The sequence below is a fragment of the Denticeps clupeoides genome, chromosome 1 (genome assembly GCF_900700375.1).
Source record: "Denticeps clupeoides chromosome 1, fDenClu1.1, whole genome shotgun sequence".
NCBI classification, from domain to species: Eukaryota; Metazoa; Chordata; class Actinopteri; order Clupeiformes; family Denticipitidae; genus Denticeps; species Denticeps clupeoides.
The window spans coordinates 23,642,757-23,658,479 of record NC_041707.1 but is presented as its reverse complement, the minus strand read 5'-3'; the positions used below and the strand labels follow the sequence as shown (position 1 = coordinate 23,658,479).

The following is a 15,723-nucleotide window of genomic DNA, read 5'->3' as shown; positions in this document are numbered from 1 at the left end:
GAATAGAAAGAAAAAGGAAAGGAAGAGAGAGTGGGAAGAATGTGAGGGTAGTATGTGTATGTGAAATTGAGAGTGTGCAGCAGTTGTAACCTGGTTGATAATGTAGAGGACTCTGGTGACATCTTTCTGGTACTGGCACCGAGTGTAGTCTCCGCCTGTCCACACGCCTCCCTGGTCACAGTGGCGAGATGCTCGTCTCTCATCGGCAGACGAGCTGGAGTAGATACCAGCCCCTGAGGCGAGCCGGTTACAGGGCAGATTGGCTGTGATGCCAGCCAATGTCCGAGGCCACCTGAGGACAAAAGAGACAAATAAAATAAACTCCAAACAGGCCACAACACCTAAACCAAATGCTACTGCCAATGTGTAAATGTTCAAACCATTGCTAATAAGAGACTACACAGGAATTAAAGCAAAATACATACACTCACTGGCCACTTTATTAGGCACACCTGTCCAACTGCTCCTTGACGCAAATTAGTGATCAGCCAATCACATGGTGGCAACTCAATGCATTTAGGCATGTTGACATGGTCAAGACGAATTAATGCAGCTCAAACTGAGCATCAGAATGGGGAAGAAAGGTGATTTAAGTAACTTTGAACATGGCATGGTTCCCAAGGCTGGTCTGAGTATTTCAGAAACTACTGACCTTCTGGGATTGTCACACAACCATCTCTAAAGGCAGTTCTGAGGGTGAAAATGTTGATGCCAGAGGTCACAGGAGAATGGCCAGAGTGGTTAGAGCTAATAGACAGTCATCAGTAACTCAAATAACCAGTCGTTACAACCAAGGTATGCAGAAGAGCATCTTTGAAAAAGCACGTCGAACCTCGAGGCAGAGGGGCTAAAGTAGCAGAAGACCACACCAGGAGCAACTCCTGTCAGCTAAGAAAAGGAAACTAAGGCTACAACTCGCAAATTGGACAATAGAAGATTGGGAAAATGTTGCCTGGTCTGATGAGTCTCGATAACTGTTGCGACATTCGGATGGTAGGGTCAGAATTTGGTGTGAAATCATGGATCCATCCTGCCTTGTATCAACGGTTCAGGCTGATGGTGGTGGTGTATATTTTCTTGCCACACTTTGGGCCCCTTAATTGATTATCGTTGCAATGCCACAGCCTACCTGAGTTTTGTCTGCTGATGGCTACTTCCAGCAACTGCGTGATGCTATCATGTCAATATGGACTAATATCTCTGAGGAATGTTTCCAGTACCTTGTTGAATCTATGCCGCAAAGGATTAAGGCAGTTCTGAAGACAAAAGGGGGTCCAACCCAGTACTAGCAAGGTGTGCCTAATACAGTGGCCGGTGAGTGTATATATAAAACTTTAAGATTTACAAAAAGAAGTGTTATAGACCAGCTTTTCAATCTGGAAATATTGAATCCTGTATCAAGATTATTTAGGCAACAATTATCTCAGTGATTTAACAGATCGATTAAACCTGATCTGCTGGTGCTGGAAAAAGCTTGGTGGTAATTACTTTGCCCGGTGTGTTTACCAGTATTACTGATGTATAGGGTTGCATGGGTCTGTACCACCACTAGGTGTCACTGCACCTCTTCTGATAAAAGTCTTTGCTGATTAAATTCAAGGAACATCTCGCTACACATTAACTATGGAGTAAACTTATTAGTAAAGTACCTGAACTCTCCCTTGTTGTTGGACACTTTGTCTGGTGGGCAGTACTTAGCAGAACTCTCTAAAACCACAATGTGGACGGCTCTTGTGTTGTTCCCACGGCTCGTCCACACTCGGCACTCCCAGTTTCCAGTGAAGCCTGGCTGAATGTTGGAGATGGTCAGAGCACTGCAGCATGGAGAGGAGGATGGAGTGAGTGTGAGAGATCAAGCACTGAAGAAACACACAGATAATTGCGTAAAGAGTGTACACCACTGCTCTAAATGATGCTATACTTAGAAGTGTCTTTAATAATAAAACATTTAAGTCATACCGGACCACATTCCACACAAATAACACAGACCAGATACATTTAACTTCTCCCTAATGTCTGATAGACTAGAAGGTATAACATTCTAATTCATATTCATTTGTAAAGTGTGACAAGTAATAATAATCTCCAATGTCTTAATTTCCACTGCAATCACTATAAAAACCTAGTCTTGAGCAAATACAGGGGCCTTTATGGCTTTAGGCACCTTGCAATGAGGGAACAGTTCTGCACCATGCTCTTCTCAATGTAGATGCCCTGCGTAGCATCCGGTTCCACCATCTTCCCATCCTGGTACCAAAGAACCTGCATGTCTGCATCTACAAAGGAGGCTGTGCACTGGAAAGGTAGGCTGTCACCCTGAAAGACCACCTGTCGCTGAGAGGGGGTCATCTGGAAGGAAGGGAGCTCCAGGGGTGCATCTGACAGTGAAAACAAGAGAGGCTAAACGTCAGAATGTTGTAGAGGAACACTGACACCAGTTTTATATAAACTACAGTCAAAACGCAAATATGTTACAGAATTCAGATATTCAATCAATCAAAAACTATTTGTTTCAGATCAATTTTAATTTTTCACAGGCAGGGATTAAAAACATTTCTGAAGGAGTTTCCACCCCAGAGACTGTGTTGCCCCCTGTTGACATTCTGGCGCACCATTTATTTTACAAGAGGAGAAGTGAGCTGATAACGGTGCATGTTAATACAAAGTCAACATGAGGCCAGGCCACATCTCTTATCTTTCTACCATACTGGGTCTGTGAAAAACAGGGACTCAGCGGCCATAGAAGCAGTTACCTGAGCAAGATCTGAGAGTTACGACGCTCCTGCTGTGATGCTAGGCCAATGCTGGTAGTAACAAGGTGTGTGTATTTATATCTTTGGGGTGAGGACTACATGTACATGTTCTACACTAACCAAAAATGATCATAAATCCTGCCCAGATATTGTTAGAGTTCATTTTTCCATCAGACAAGAAATTTGTAAATGAACCTAAAATGTTTCAGCAGTACTGTACCTTCATTTCAAAGTAAAGTAACTTAGATAGATGGTGAATATGTTTTCTGCAGTATTTCTTACCCATTCAACTATTTTTATGAATTGCAAGTAATCTCAGCAGACACAATGCCCCAAAAATGCATTACTGCTTGGTGTGTATGAATATATACATCTTACCACATGTCAGTGCCTCAGGGTCTAGGGTGGTAACTAACTGCTTCTGCAGTGCCCGTGGGTAAGAGCAGAGAGTATTCTTCACCAACAACCCCCTCTCCTTCACCAAGTGCAGGAGCCACACCATGTTACAGTCACACAGTAGGAATGGTGTCTGGAAGTCCCTACAGAGAAACACAGAACAGATTACACTCCTATAGACACACAAACACAAACACACACACACACACACACACACACACACACACACACACAGAAGAGGAGACATATGGAGACAGAGCAAGGCCGAATGCAGTTGATTCGCTTACAGAATCTTTAGAGACAATAGGCTGTCAAATGTCCCCTGAGACAAGGAGGAGAACAGGTTTCCTGATAGGTTCCTGAAACACAACACAGGATCATAAGAGTTCTTGGATAACAGAATGCATGCAAATGTAATGCCACTTGCATATTTAAGTATGCATCAGCAATATACAGTGAAGTACAACACACTCTCCATAAACACTAGGAACTATGGTGATTCTGCTCCAGAAGATGCGCAAATGCATTATTTTGGTGGTTTATCTCTAAAATTATTGGTATCTTTAAAATCAATACATACTTGTCTGGATGTTTAGTTAGAAAATAGACTCGACAACGCTAAACTGTTCTGGTGCAGATCAAATCAACACTTTGAATGCATCTCGCCTCTGATTCACAGACCTTGTTCTCATTTGTATTAGCACTTGGGAGCGATTACTCACAGTCGCATGAGGCTGGTGAGACCTTTGAAAATGTCCACGTTGAGGCAGCCAATGCGGTTATTTGAGAGGTCTCTAGAAAACACAGACATCAATGACGTTAGTTGCCCTCTCAGACACCTCCGAGACTACTAGCAACCCCCCCCATGATAAAAATTCATGATAAATGATAAAACTGTACCAAAATACTTGTACCGAATTACATTTAAAAGTATGTAAACATTGGGTCCTCGACATAGCAAACAGTCTGGGCGTTCAGAGAATGACACTGTGGCATGAATTGAATGTGTTGCGGTAACTGTTATGATTACTGTTAATTAGGCCAATTATTTTGGTTGATATTGTGAGTCACACTGCAATATGACATGTGAAATAAGTCCTGGCAGATTTCCAAAGATAAATAAAATTTAAAATCATGACTGTTCAAAAAATTCAGGGATGTCATGTCATGTATTTGTGTATATATCAACAGGAATTTAGAATGTAGACCAAAAATGTTTTAAATAATTATCTAATGTGTTGATAATGCATTCCATATTTTATAGTGTAAAATCCAAATCATTTGATAATTAATATGAACTAAATAGAGCAGATATATTTGGATATGTAAAACAGCAAAGCACTGGCAAGCCTAGCATATATTGGGTTGGCGTCAAAATAATTCTAGCCTGTAGACATCTCCTCTTAACAGAGTTAGATGCGTTATTACTCTTTAAAGGAGAGCAAACACACAAACAGCCTCCTCCATCCTGGCTGGAGATGCTGCAAACTGAGAAAAGTTCCAGCACTGGCAGCTTCATAACTCATCCGTGATGGGGATGATTCCTGCTCCGCCTCAGGCCATTCCCACATCAAAGACTTCAGTTGCACTACAGTGGAGATTAATATATGTTGTGATTAATGTCAAACACTTCAAAGCCTCCCTATTTAATACACTTCTGAAATCGACATGATTCTGGTGGTGGTTGAGGGGGGGGTGTGGGACGACACGCTCTCAGTCACCTCCGAGACTTCTAGCACCTTCTGTGGAGGAAAGCCAAGTGAGGGTGGATCCAGACCATGCCCTATAAATGGCTTCAGCCTGAGAAGCCAGTTAGCAGCTTTAAGGTATCTGTGAATGTAGTTATTCCCTGAAAAAGCTAACTTGGCTCATGACAGGGTTTAAAGCAATTCACTTCATGTCAGAACCGGAGCTTTTGGGGGAAAATACTTGTCCCTGAGAGCCAAACTCGGTCTTAAAACTGCTTCAAAACCGTGCAGAGCCTCATATTTTCCAGGTGTTTGAGAACATGGGGTGCATGGTGTTCTGCTAGACAGCCTGGACACACTTGCACTGCATTCTGCAGAAATCACCGTCTGTGACGTGTACTTGCGTTTGCAGACGTGATACAACAAGTGACTGTATGGGGCTGCGCAAGTAATCAAATTAAATCAAATCATGATGTTGACACAGGGCTTATCATGTGACATGGAGCTGTACTACCCCACAGTGCCACCCTGCTTAGCACAGAACTGTAAATTCTCTACTAAATCAAAGCATTAATTGGGATTGCTTAATTACTGCAATTATCATTCTTCTGTCAAATCATGCACAGATCTACAATGTTGCCCCAATTTAGCAGAAATGTAAATGATACCTTTGCGCCCCCACAAAGTAACAGCATAGTTCACAGTGAAGGCTTCAGTCAGGATCTTCGTGAGGGTTCAATATCACCCACCCACTGCCTCAAAATGATTTCCACCCAACACACACATTTCTATAAAGTAGTAGTAGTACCATGGTTTATTTGCGGCTAACTGGATTGATGGTTATGTTTTTTGGCACAATGATGCTGCTACTCATTGACTTAAAAAATGTTTGAATTAATACCAAACCCCAAATAATAAGAAGAATGGTAAAAAAGCACAGGGTTGTAGGGTCCAGCAGGAATCCAGGAGTTAATACCAGGCTGCGGTTGTTTTTGTTATGGCCGTCGTCATGCAGCAGCGGCAGAATTTATGGTGTGAGAACAGCTTTGCGGACTGAAAACCTGAAGGAAAAGGCATCATTTGGCAAGTTGTGTTGGAAAGCGTTTGTCTGAAGAATGGCCACCGTCACCAGCCAGTTTTGCTGTTCAAAGTAGCAAAACAAAATGCCACTGGCAGCTAAGTAGCTGCTGTTGGTCTTCCAGAGAACCAAGATTAAGACTCGAGCTGTCAATCAAATACAAGGGCTGAAGCGCCAAAAACACACCTGACCGTCACTTCAGAATGGTTTTCTGCCCGGATCATATAGCTGTAAAAATATATTTTATTTTAATGGACTAATTTTTACTTTTTTTTTATTTGGTTTTAGAAAATATATATACATTTTGTTTAGCTCTTGTAACAGTTATGGCATTTTCATTTTATTTCAATTTATAGAAATGATCTTAAAATTAAAGCTGATAAACATGCACCCACACACCTCAACCTCTACTGAAAGTATTCTCTCTTGAGCACCCACACTCCAACCAAACCGCCTTCTTTTCTTTCCTAACTTTCTTTTTTTCCAACAGAATGTAAAGTACAGCCTCAGGACAGCAACACTTTTAAACAGACAGAGGACAATCTAATCAAGCACTCTGAAGCAGGTCACAAACAGATGGGTGACATTAAAAGACTAGACCAGCTCTGAGGCAGGAGCACACAAAGCCTTTCAGGAGACCCAGCTACCAAGAAAATTTAACAGGCCGATGGTTTCCTTTTATTAAAACCTCTCCAACATAAATTAGTTCCAACACCATTTTCCACAGCACTGAGCCAGTGGGGAAATCCTGCCAGCAGTTCTGGAGTTTCTGTTCTTGTTAAAAGGACCAGAAATCCCAACTCTGGTGTTTTACTCAATATATAAAACCAAAGATCTCCATACGTCCACTGAAGAATTCCAGGTGATTTGGGGGAAAGAAAACTAAATAAATTATGTAAGATTTTGAATAATCTAAAATATATATATAAGAGAGGTCATCCTTATTATTTTAATTACTTTATTTAAAGTATGCCCCTCACATAGTATAAAAATCATCTTAGGAATTATCCAAGGAGTTTGAAATCAGAGTATTGGGACAATGCTATTAAATCATTAAATTCCCCGTATTTGCATCGCTCGTCTTTGGTGTGGGAGGCCTGGGATCGAGTCTGACCAGCTGTATGTTGTCCTGTCCAGTCAAAATTATTTGCCGGCAGAGGTGGCCTAGTTATTAAGAAGGCTGCACACTGCTCATAATTGGTGATACAGATGACACATTTGAGTTAAAAAAAAGCTGCGTATATAGCAAATAATATACACATGAATAATAAAAACTCAAACATTTACGCTATTAAAAAGAATCAGAAAAAGAATCTAAAGACCTTTCTTCACATAACAATTTTCAGCAATTTGGGGGTCTGTCTCTAAAGTATGGGAGGGAAAGCCTACTGCTGTGTTGGAAAAAGGTGAAAATATGTCAGAGCTAAGATGTTAGACATTCTATTCTCTACGCACTTCCAAAGCATGAACCCTACCAGCCAAACTGAAGTTTGTGTTGGCAAAGAGTCAACCCTACTACACACAGACACACTCTCTCTCAGTCTCTCTAACACACACACATTCACATATTTCTCCTGCATGTGCTAAAGGCGATATCATCCAACACACGAAGCACTTGGAAAGAGTGCAACTGGAGACTAAACGTCTGTCTGGATGATCACATTCCTGTCGGCTCCTGTGAATTCCCAGATACAAACGAGGCCCGACACCTTTAAAAATGTACCACAGTCGTCCGGAATACTCACAGCCTTTTCAGGGAGTACAGTCCCAGGAAAGCTCCAGGCTCAATCTGGCTAATAATGTTGTTCTTGAGGTCCCTGTATACAAAAAAGGAGAAATTACTATTAATTGTAATTTATACACACACACAGGATTCTTCCACATTTTTAGAGAAGAATTTTCATGACTTTTCAATTACACAAAGACAAATTTTCATGGCTATATGTTCTCTGAAATTTCTATGCAAATGTGAAGAAAAAAATTATATATATAACAAAAAGTTAAATTTACCAAAAATGGCAACCTGAAAAGCTTAACTTAAACAACAGTGTTTCTTCCTCCAAGTTTGCGCAGCCTGAGCCCCGAGTAAAATGGGATCCATCGTGTCCAGGCATAGATCAGTTTTCATTTACAGACATGCGGCTGCGGAGGCGCTGGAATATGGAAGCAACGAACACAGTAGCACGTGATGTGCTTCACTAAGTAAAACTATCATGGATTGCGATACCTGCGATAGTTTTAAATGTTGAAGTTGTAAACGTAGAAATATGTCTTACAGGAACTACGTACTTCATTAATAATAACTTGTCCAAACCTTCCTAGCCCTTTTTCAATCATTCAAAGTGAACATCATTGCCCTTAAAGACACGTCTTGTTCAAAAAGAGGTTGAACCTTTATGGCTAAATTTTAAAACAGACTATACTTAACTAAACAGACTATAAAATAGTACCTTGGTTGAAACAGAATGTGAAAAAGCAACACATTCATGCTAGCACCCCATTTCAGCCTCTCGCGGTTCACACTTGAACACAGTCAGTGTGGTCTGACCCCTGGGGTTGGCATCTAAAAAGAGGACAGTATCTCCCTCCTGTGGATGTCCAAAGGTCACCGCAAGCTCCACACTGCCACACACCCACCCGCACAGAGGCCTCACCTGCAGTGAAAGCACCAACCCCCCCAACTGTTCAAAGTCGCACGGGTAGGTACCTCGGCGCCTCAAAGCCTGTTGGGTAATTCTGAATTACCTTTTTGATGTTGTGAGGCTGTCATCTACAGAAGAATAGTTGGTGATTGGGTGCGAGTCGAACACCAGATCACAATGAAGGAGCAGCCTGCACCAGGCTTTTGAAGTCTGTTGAAGGAGGCCCACTTCCATTTAAGTTGCTGAAAGACTTTCCTCTGAGCATATATAATGAAAAAAGTAGCTCCCTTTCCACACAATATACCTTTAAAAACACTGGTCCACGCCTATATGAAATCACCAGCATAAATATTATATTTGACAACAATCAGAATTGTCAGTTAAGGTAAAGCACCCAAAGAAGAACCATTAGTAGCACAGATTCCCAGATTCTAGTAATTACATGATAAGTTGGGTCGACCCAAGAGAAATATACTGAGTCAACCCATGATACACTTTCCACTTTAAAGTTTACAAGATCAACCACAAAGGTCCTGGCAGCTCACAATGTCCTACTGAAATAAGTCAGTGTCCACAGCAGTAGAAATGACAGGTAAATTCCCCTCCGATCATCTTGAAAGGGGATTATCACAGCAGCAGACTGATATAGATCAGTTTTACAGTTCAGGAATAACCCAGCATAAGTGCACAGCAAGCACTCAACTATGCCCTATGTGTAAGAGGACCTGATTGAATACTGCCTTCATTTTCTTTCTATGAATTTGACCAAAAGACAGTTAATCACAATTGCTTTTGGCATTGTGATACACAGCACATGGTGCACACAAAGAAATGTGTCCTCAGCAATTAGCCCATCGCCCTCGGTGAGCAGCGAGCAGCCATGAAAGCTGCCTGGGGAGCAGTGTTTTGGGACAGCACCTTGCTCAAGGGAACCTCAGTGGACCCTTGGTGGTTTGGGATTTGAAACTATGTCTTTACCCGCTATAGGCCACCCCATGAGTTTTACCAATCATAGCACACTACCTGCTGCCACCGCCACAGGTCTGCTCAAAATGTGAAGGCTTATATTGTTTTATAATGCATTAATATACTACATAGGACAGATTTTTCTTTTACTGAAGCTAAATCAAAGTCAAAGTATATGTCATCTTAGCTATGTAGTCCAGTATACAGAAAGATTAGATGATGTGTGGTGTGTCCTGCATTTTAGAGGTAGACATGCTGCCATAATGTTTTTTTATTTTATTTGAACCAATACATCACTGAAATGAAAACCCCTGTAGCAGGATCTTCTCCAAGAACAGGATGGAAAAAAAGAACTGCTCTGAAAACCCCAGTTGCATGTAGTCTATTCAATCATTCCATGAAAAACAATCTGTAATTTGACACCCAACCCACACTAAACTTTAATACATTTCTAAAATGAATTGAATTCTGAGCTCCTCCAAGGAAGCTCCTCCAACTCAGTCGTAAACTGTGGCATTAATGCAGGACTGAAGTAAGCTTGATGCTGCACAGGGCATGTTTAGTTGAAGGGAAGACATCAGTGAGGCTCTGTTAAGAAATCCCACAGATCCAGTAAAGCAGGACCTTTCCTGAGTCCCATAATCCCTCATTCCACAGAAGGCAGCTGTAACAGGAGAACCAGACTCAACAAACGCCAGCTGAATATTACTCACACTTCTCACAGCATCACGATACTCATGGTATCATGCCCATTTAACAGCAAGCCTCAAGCCTAAAACACAATATTCCAAAGGCTTGTAGGCCATTTCCCACGATTCACCAATGCAGCTGAGGCATTTTTCACACATTCACTCATTATGACTTGGATAGATTGTAGAGAACTAGCTCTCGGGCCTGGGTTTCAAATGTCTGTTATGAGAGCAAGACTCGTTGTGACTCGTAGTGAGCTCTGCTCTCATTGGACGTCGACCTGAACAAACACTGAGGGGTCTCCAGGACATGCTATTTCACAGAGGATGAGGGGATTTGGTAGCTATTTACTGATTTCCCCATGCCTGTCAATCACAAGACACAACAGCTGCAATCCCACATTGCACTGCAGCTTTAACATGGAATGTCGAAGTGGAAGGGAATTTATTTATTTTTTATTATTTTATTTTTTTTTAAAAGTCCCCCTCCATTCCCCACCATGTAAAGCGAAGGAAACACAACACACTTATTCATGCAGACGCTCAGTGTTTTTGAGGGAGATGACGGAGAAAAATCATCCTGTCAACACCTCTGGCCTCAGCTAGGTTCATTTCAATGACAAAGCCTGACAGAGGGGAAAAAGTGGGGGCAGGGGTCCATTAAAAAGCAAGAAAAATGTGGTGCTCTCTCGTAACACTCACACAGCTACAGCCAAACCTGCTGCCCAAAGCTGAGCCAAGCTGAAGTAAAGGGTGTGAGAGGATCACAGCAGTTTACACTTGCAGACTGGGGTTTCTATGCAAATTCATCAGACATTTCCTGTCCTGGTGCACAAGAACTAGCTTTTCCCCCAATACCGTAGGCCACACTCGGGACACAAATACTTGTTGCAGTCAACATTTAATCTGCATCACTACTTAAACATGTTAGACCCTGCAAGGATGCTGTTATTAAATGTGTCACGTCTAGCCATCATTAGAACGAGTATTTGACCGAACTGCTGTCCATTGATGGAACAAGAGCCAAGCACCATTTAATAACACAGTCAGAGAAAACCGTGCATAATTTTGTCAGATACTATTCTGAAATGAAAGAAATGTCCATATGGCCCTTTGTTTGAAGTGAAATTTTATACACAATTCTCTAATCATTGTTATATTATGATGAACTGTTAAAACCTTTTCAATAGCAATTAACCACAAACAAATTGCAAATCGAATCACAAAAGTTTTAGTGTGGTTTTGTGTGTTTTTATTACCATTTTTGAGCATTCTGAGACGTCTGTTACAAGTTAATTTTAAGTGGTGTAAGAAATCATTTACTGTTAGCGTCAAAATCACGTTTATGGCACAGACCACACAATACAACTCTTCTAGAAAGATTGTTATTGACTCCACATGCTAACCCCTTTATTTATTTTGCAGAGGTAACTCTTGAGGTTGAAAAAGGAAGCAAGTATTCAACTATATGACAGCCAAACTTAGCTTTTATTATAATCAGGACAAAGTCCATTACTGGTTCCACTTAAATCTTTTCACCGTTGGCTGAAATTACAGACTCCGTGCCATCCAACTGCTGCCAAACCTACCCTTAACTACCCCACTTCTTCCTCCTTTTTAACAAGACCTGGGATAATCGCATGGAAAAATCTGCCTTTGAAATTCCATCCCGATGCGGTCATCCGTTATTCTAGAGCTTGGTTATACACAAGACAATTAATGGTCTGGTTACTTTATCCCCACAAAACCATTCTGACCCAATAAATCAGCAGCTGTTCTGATGGGAGAAGCCCAAAGCACTTCCTTCAAGCCTCCTGAGAAAGACATTACAACAACGCAGTGGCCCGTCCAAACAAACCCACACCAGTCAGAGGAAAGAGAAGGGACAGAGATTTAAAGACAGAGGCCAGGTGGATCCATTCCAAGCTGAAATGGCCTTTTTTTTGTTTTTTAAATGGAAGAACCGCACAACAACGACATCCTCTTCATCTCTGTCAGCTCTACTCATCCTCTTCCATCATCATTTATCACAACACAAAGGAACACTGCACTGTCTTTTAAACTCAAGCCGTTGTCCTGCAGGAATGTAGGTAGTGCCGTTTCTAAACGTGTCCTAGAACATGAAACAATGACGTGGTGAGTATGCCAAGGTGACACGTTATCCGGTGAGGAAGCAGGGTGCGTGAATAGCCAGTGCTAAGTGACACACAATAGCCCCCCACAAAGCCATAATTATTGATATCTAAAAATATATACAAATTGCATTAGTGAGAAAGACTCAATTCATGATAGGCATTTAATAAGTGCGACTGGTCATGGTCAAATACATGTCAAATACAAATACACATATACATATACATGGTACCGAAAGTATTTAGACCCCTTTTTTTATTTTTCACTCTTTGTCCTTTGTTTTTCCCCCTCATTAAATGTTGAGACAGCACCCCATACACAGAAAAACACAGATTTGTTGACATTTTTGCAGATTAACAAAGAAAAACTGAGACTTGGCTGCAATTTAAGAGCGTCTGAATACTTTCTGTACCCACTGTGTGTGTTATATATTTAGCGCGTAGTCCAGGACCAGTACTAGATGGCCAAGGATGAAAACATTTAAGTTGAAGCAGTTTGGGAGAACATGTAGTCATTTTTACTTACTTCTGACTGTGATCTGACATGGTATGAAATGATGTCATGTGAAATATATTGTGCAATGAAACACTGTGGTACTGGTTACTACTGACAGAACAGTATATGTAACAAAAACCATTTCTCTCATTACGCAGCTAAGTATGCTTAAATTCATTTCCAGCCTAGGGATGAAGGGATTAGAGTCCTTTTAAGTCCAATTCAGTCTATTATTGCGATGAGTACAAATACAGAACCCAGCGCAATCATCAGTCCCACAATCAATCAGGTACGATTCTCACTACGGTAACTGTGGCAACAAACAAGACAAAAAGTCAGGAGGGAAAACTGTGAGGGATAAAAGCTGTAGTGAGGGATACACATGGGTGAGAGAGACTCGATTTGCTTCATGTGAAACAGAGTTTTGTGGATGAGATGCAATTATCTGTGGTCTGAGCCAGACCACCCCGCAACCATCCAGTAAAATATTTCCCATCACGCAGCGCCAACTAAAACACTACTTTGTGTGATAGCAAGATTCATCAGCCCCAGTTGTGATGTTGGAATTTTCAGTATTTGCATGACTTTCTCAGTATTTTTGAGCCTTATACATCTAAAAGATTTTTAGAAAAGGCTGAATCCAACTCAATTGACAAAATGCAGTCCAGAAGATCACTTATCGGTCAACTTTGTTTAGTCTTGACACTGTTGGATGCTTCCAGTCAAACCGAATGGCACATCTAAGCCCAGTGTCCGGCAAGCGCTACAGAAACCTATGCCAGTGCTAAGCTGCTCTGTTTTTGCTGCACATACCTGCACAAATCATTATGCCTGTTCCATGCCTCAGAGGATAGAATATATCCTCACAGCCTTATTATTTTAATGGTTCAGTTGGCCACACCTGCACACCTCATCACGACCTCACCATTTTCTGCCAGATTTAATTGAAATAGGGTAAGATAGCACTGGGTGCCAAGCATTGATACTTCAGTTCAAACTGACCAAAATTCCATTGATTTCCAGATATCTGATAGATGAACAGCGGAAGTACAAAACCATCAGGATGCTTCCTAGAGATGGACGGCCACCTAAACTGAGCGATCAGGGAAAAAGGGACTTAGTCAGTGAGGTGAACAAGAACAATGGTCACTCTGTCAGAGCTACAGAGGTCCTCTGTGGATAGAGGAGAACCTTCTAGAGGGACAACCATCTCTGCAGCAATTCAACAATTAGGCCTGTATAGTAGTGTCTAAGGTTTGCCGAAAGGCACCTGAAGAACTCTGATACACCAAATTCTCTGGTCTGAAGAGTCAAAGATTGAAAGTTTTGGATGCCAAACGTCACGTTTGGAGGAAACCAGGCACTGCTCATTATCAGGTCAATACCAACACTAGGGTAACTGTTCATCTATTAGCAGGACCACGACCCTAAGTACACAGCCAAGATATTTGAAAGGAGTTGCTTCAGGACAATGTTCTTGAATGGCCCAGCCAGAGCCCAGACTTGAATCCGATTTAACGTCTCTGGAGAGACGCCTCCCATCCAACCTGATTGAGCTTGAGAGGTTCTGCATAGAGAAATAGGCAAAACTGGCCAAGTATAGGTGTGCCAAGCATGTGGTCTCATATTCAAAAAGACTTGAGGCTATAATTGCTGGAAAAGGTGCATCGACAAACTATTGAGTAACGGCTGTGAAAACTTATTTCTGTGATTTCTGTGTGATGCGATTTCTCAGTCGTTTTTATTTTTAATAAATTTGCCAAAACATCAAGTAAATTTTTTTCATATTGTCATTATTGGGTGTTGTGTATAGAATTGTGGAGGGGGGGAAAAAGTGACGTGCTGTGAATACTTCTCGGATGCACTCTAACCAAGTTTGCTACTGTCTAGCTGTCCAATGCAATTATAGACCAAAAGGTCTGGAGCCCTGCAAAATTCACAGCGTTCAAGATTTTTAAACATTTTCACCTGCTCACATTTCTGTGTGTGCATGATTATCATCAGTTCTTGCCCACATAACATTTAATCTGCATCACTACTTAAACATGTTAGACCCTGCAAGGATGCTGTTATTAAAACAGAGACAACGTTGCCTTGAGTTAGCTGAATCTTACTTTTTATTTTTGAAACTACACTGGCATAAAAAAGTGATTATTCAAGAACACTGTGGCCTTTTAACCAAAGCATTAACGGGTTAAGTCCCTTTTAATTGTTATTATTCATTGTACTGCATGCTGCGCACACAAATCACAACCTCATTAGACCCACAAATGCTGCAAGTAGCATATTCAAATAATGAACCACCATCGCACTGTCTCTACCCCTCAGACACCACACGCTCTCATTGTACTGCAATTACCAGCGTTATTGCCAGCTATAGAGGGGGCTCTACGAAGGCCCTCTCTGGGCAGATCGTTTGGAGATAGGCCAACACTACAGAGGAAACTCTGCCAAAATCTCGCTGCCCGAAGGGATCAGAGGGGTTTTCAGGCCTGAAGCAGTTAAAACAATGGAAATGAGGACCTTTGAAATTATGATTAGAGATCAAATGTCATCCAGGGAGATGAGGAAGAACGCACTCAAAACAATGCTAAACAATGAAAAATCTGAAAGTATGAGCAGCTTCTGGCTTCTCACAAAAGCTACTGCCATACTTCACTGGTCCTAATATATTAAGAATGTATAACAAAGACAAAGTAATTCATAAAAATTGGGAGAGTACTTACAGTCTTTCGAGTGAGGACAAGCCGAAGAAGGAGCCATTCCGCAATTCTTGGATTTTGTTGTTGCTTAATATCCTGTGAACAACAATCAAAAGCCATATTTTAAACACAGGAAGAAGCCAGTCATTTTTTTCATCTTACATTCATCTGATCACAAGAT

The 15,723-nt window shown here is 41.3% G+C and overlaps 1 protein-coding gene across 1 annotated transcript in view; it reads right to left on the bottom strand.

Annotated features, from left to right (window-relative positions):
- The window catches only part of adgra3 (adhesion G protein-coupled receptor A3), a 32,880-nt gene that overhangs the window by 9,148 nt on the left and 8,009 nt on the right, over window positions 1–15,723 (bottom strand). Inside the window, exons 2-9 of the mRNA XM_028994049.1 lie at window positions 15,567–15,638; window positions 7,661–7,732; window positions 3,872–3,943; window positions 3,437–3,508; window positions 3,132–3,292; window positions 2,165–2,378; window positions 1,650–1,814; window positions 91–292 (exon numbers count right to left, since the gene is read on the bottom strand). Coding sequence (XP_028849882.1) covers window positions 91–292; window positions 1,650–1,814; window positions 2,165–2,378; window positions 3,132–3,292; window positions 3,437–3,508; window positions 3,872–3,943; window positions 7,661–7,732; window positions 15,567–15,638 — 1,030 coding nt within the window. The remainder of the gene's footprint in view (window positions 1–90; window positions 293–1,649; window positions 1,815–2,164; window positions 2,379–3,131; window positions 3,293–3,436; window positions 3,509–3,871; window positions 3,944–7,660; window positions 7,733–15,566; window positions 15,639–15,723) is intronic.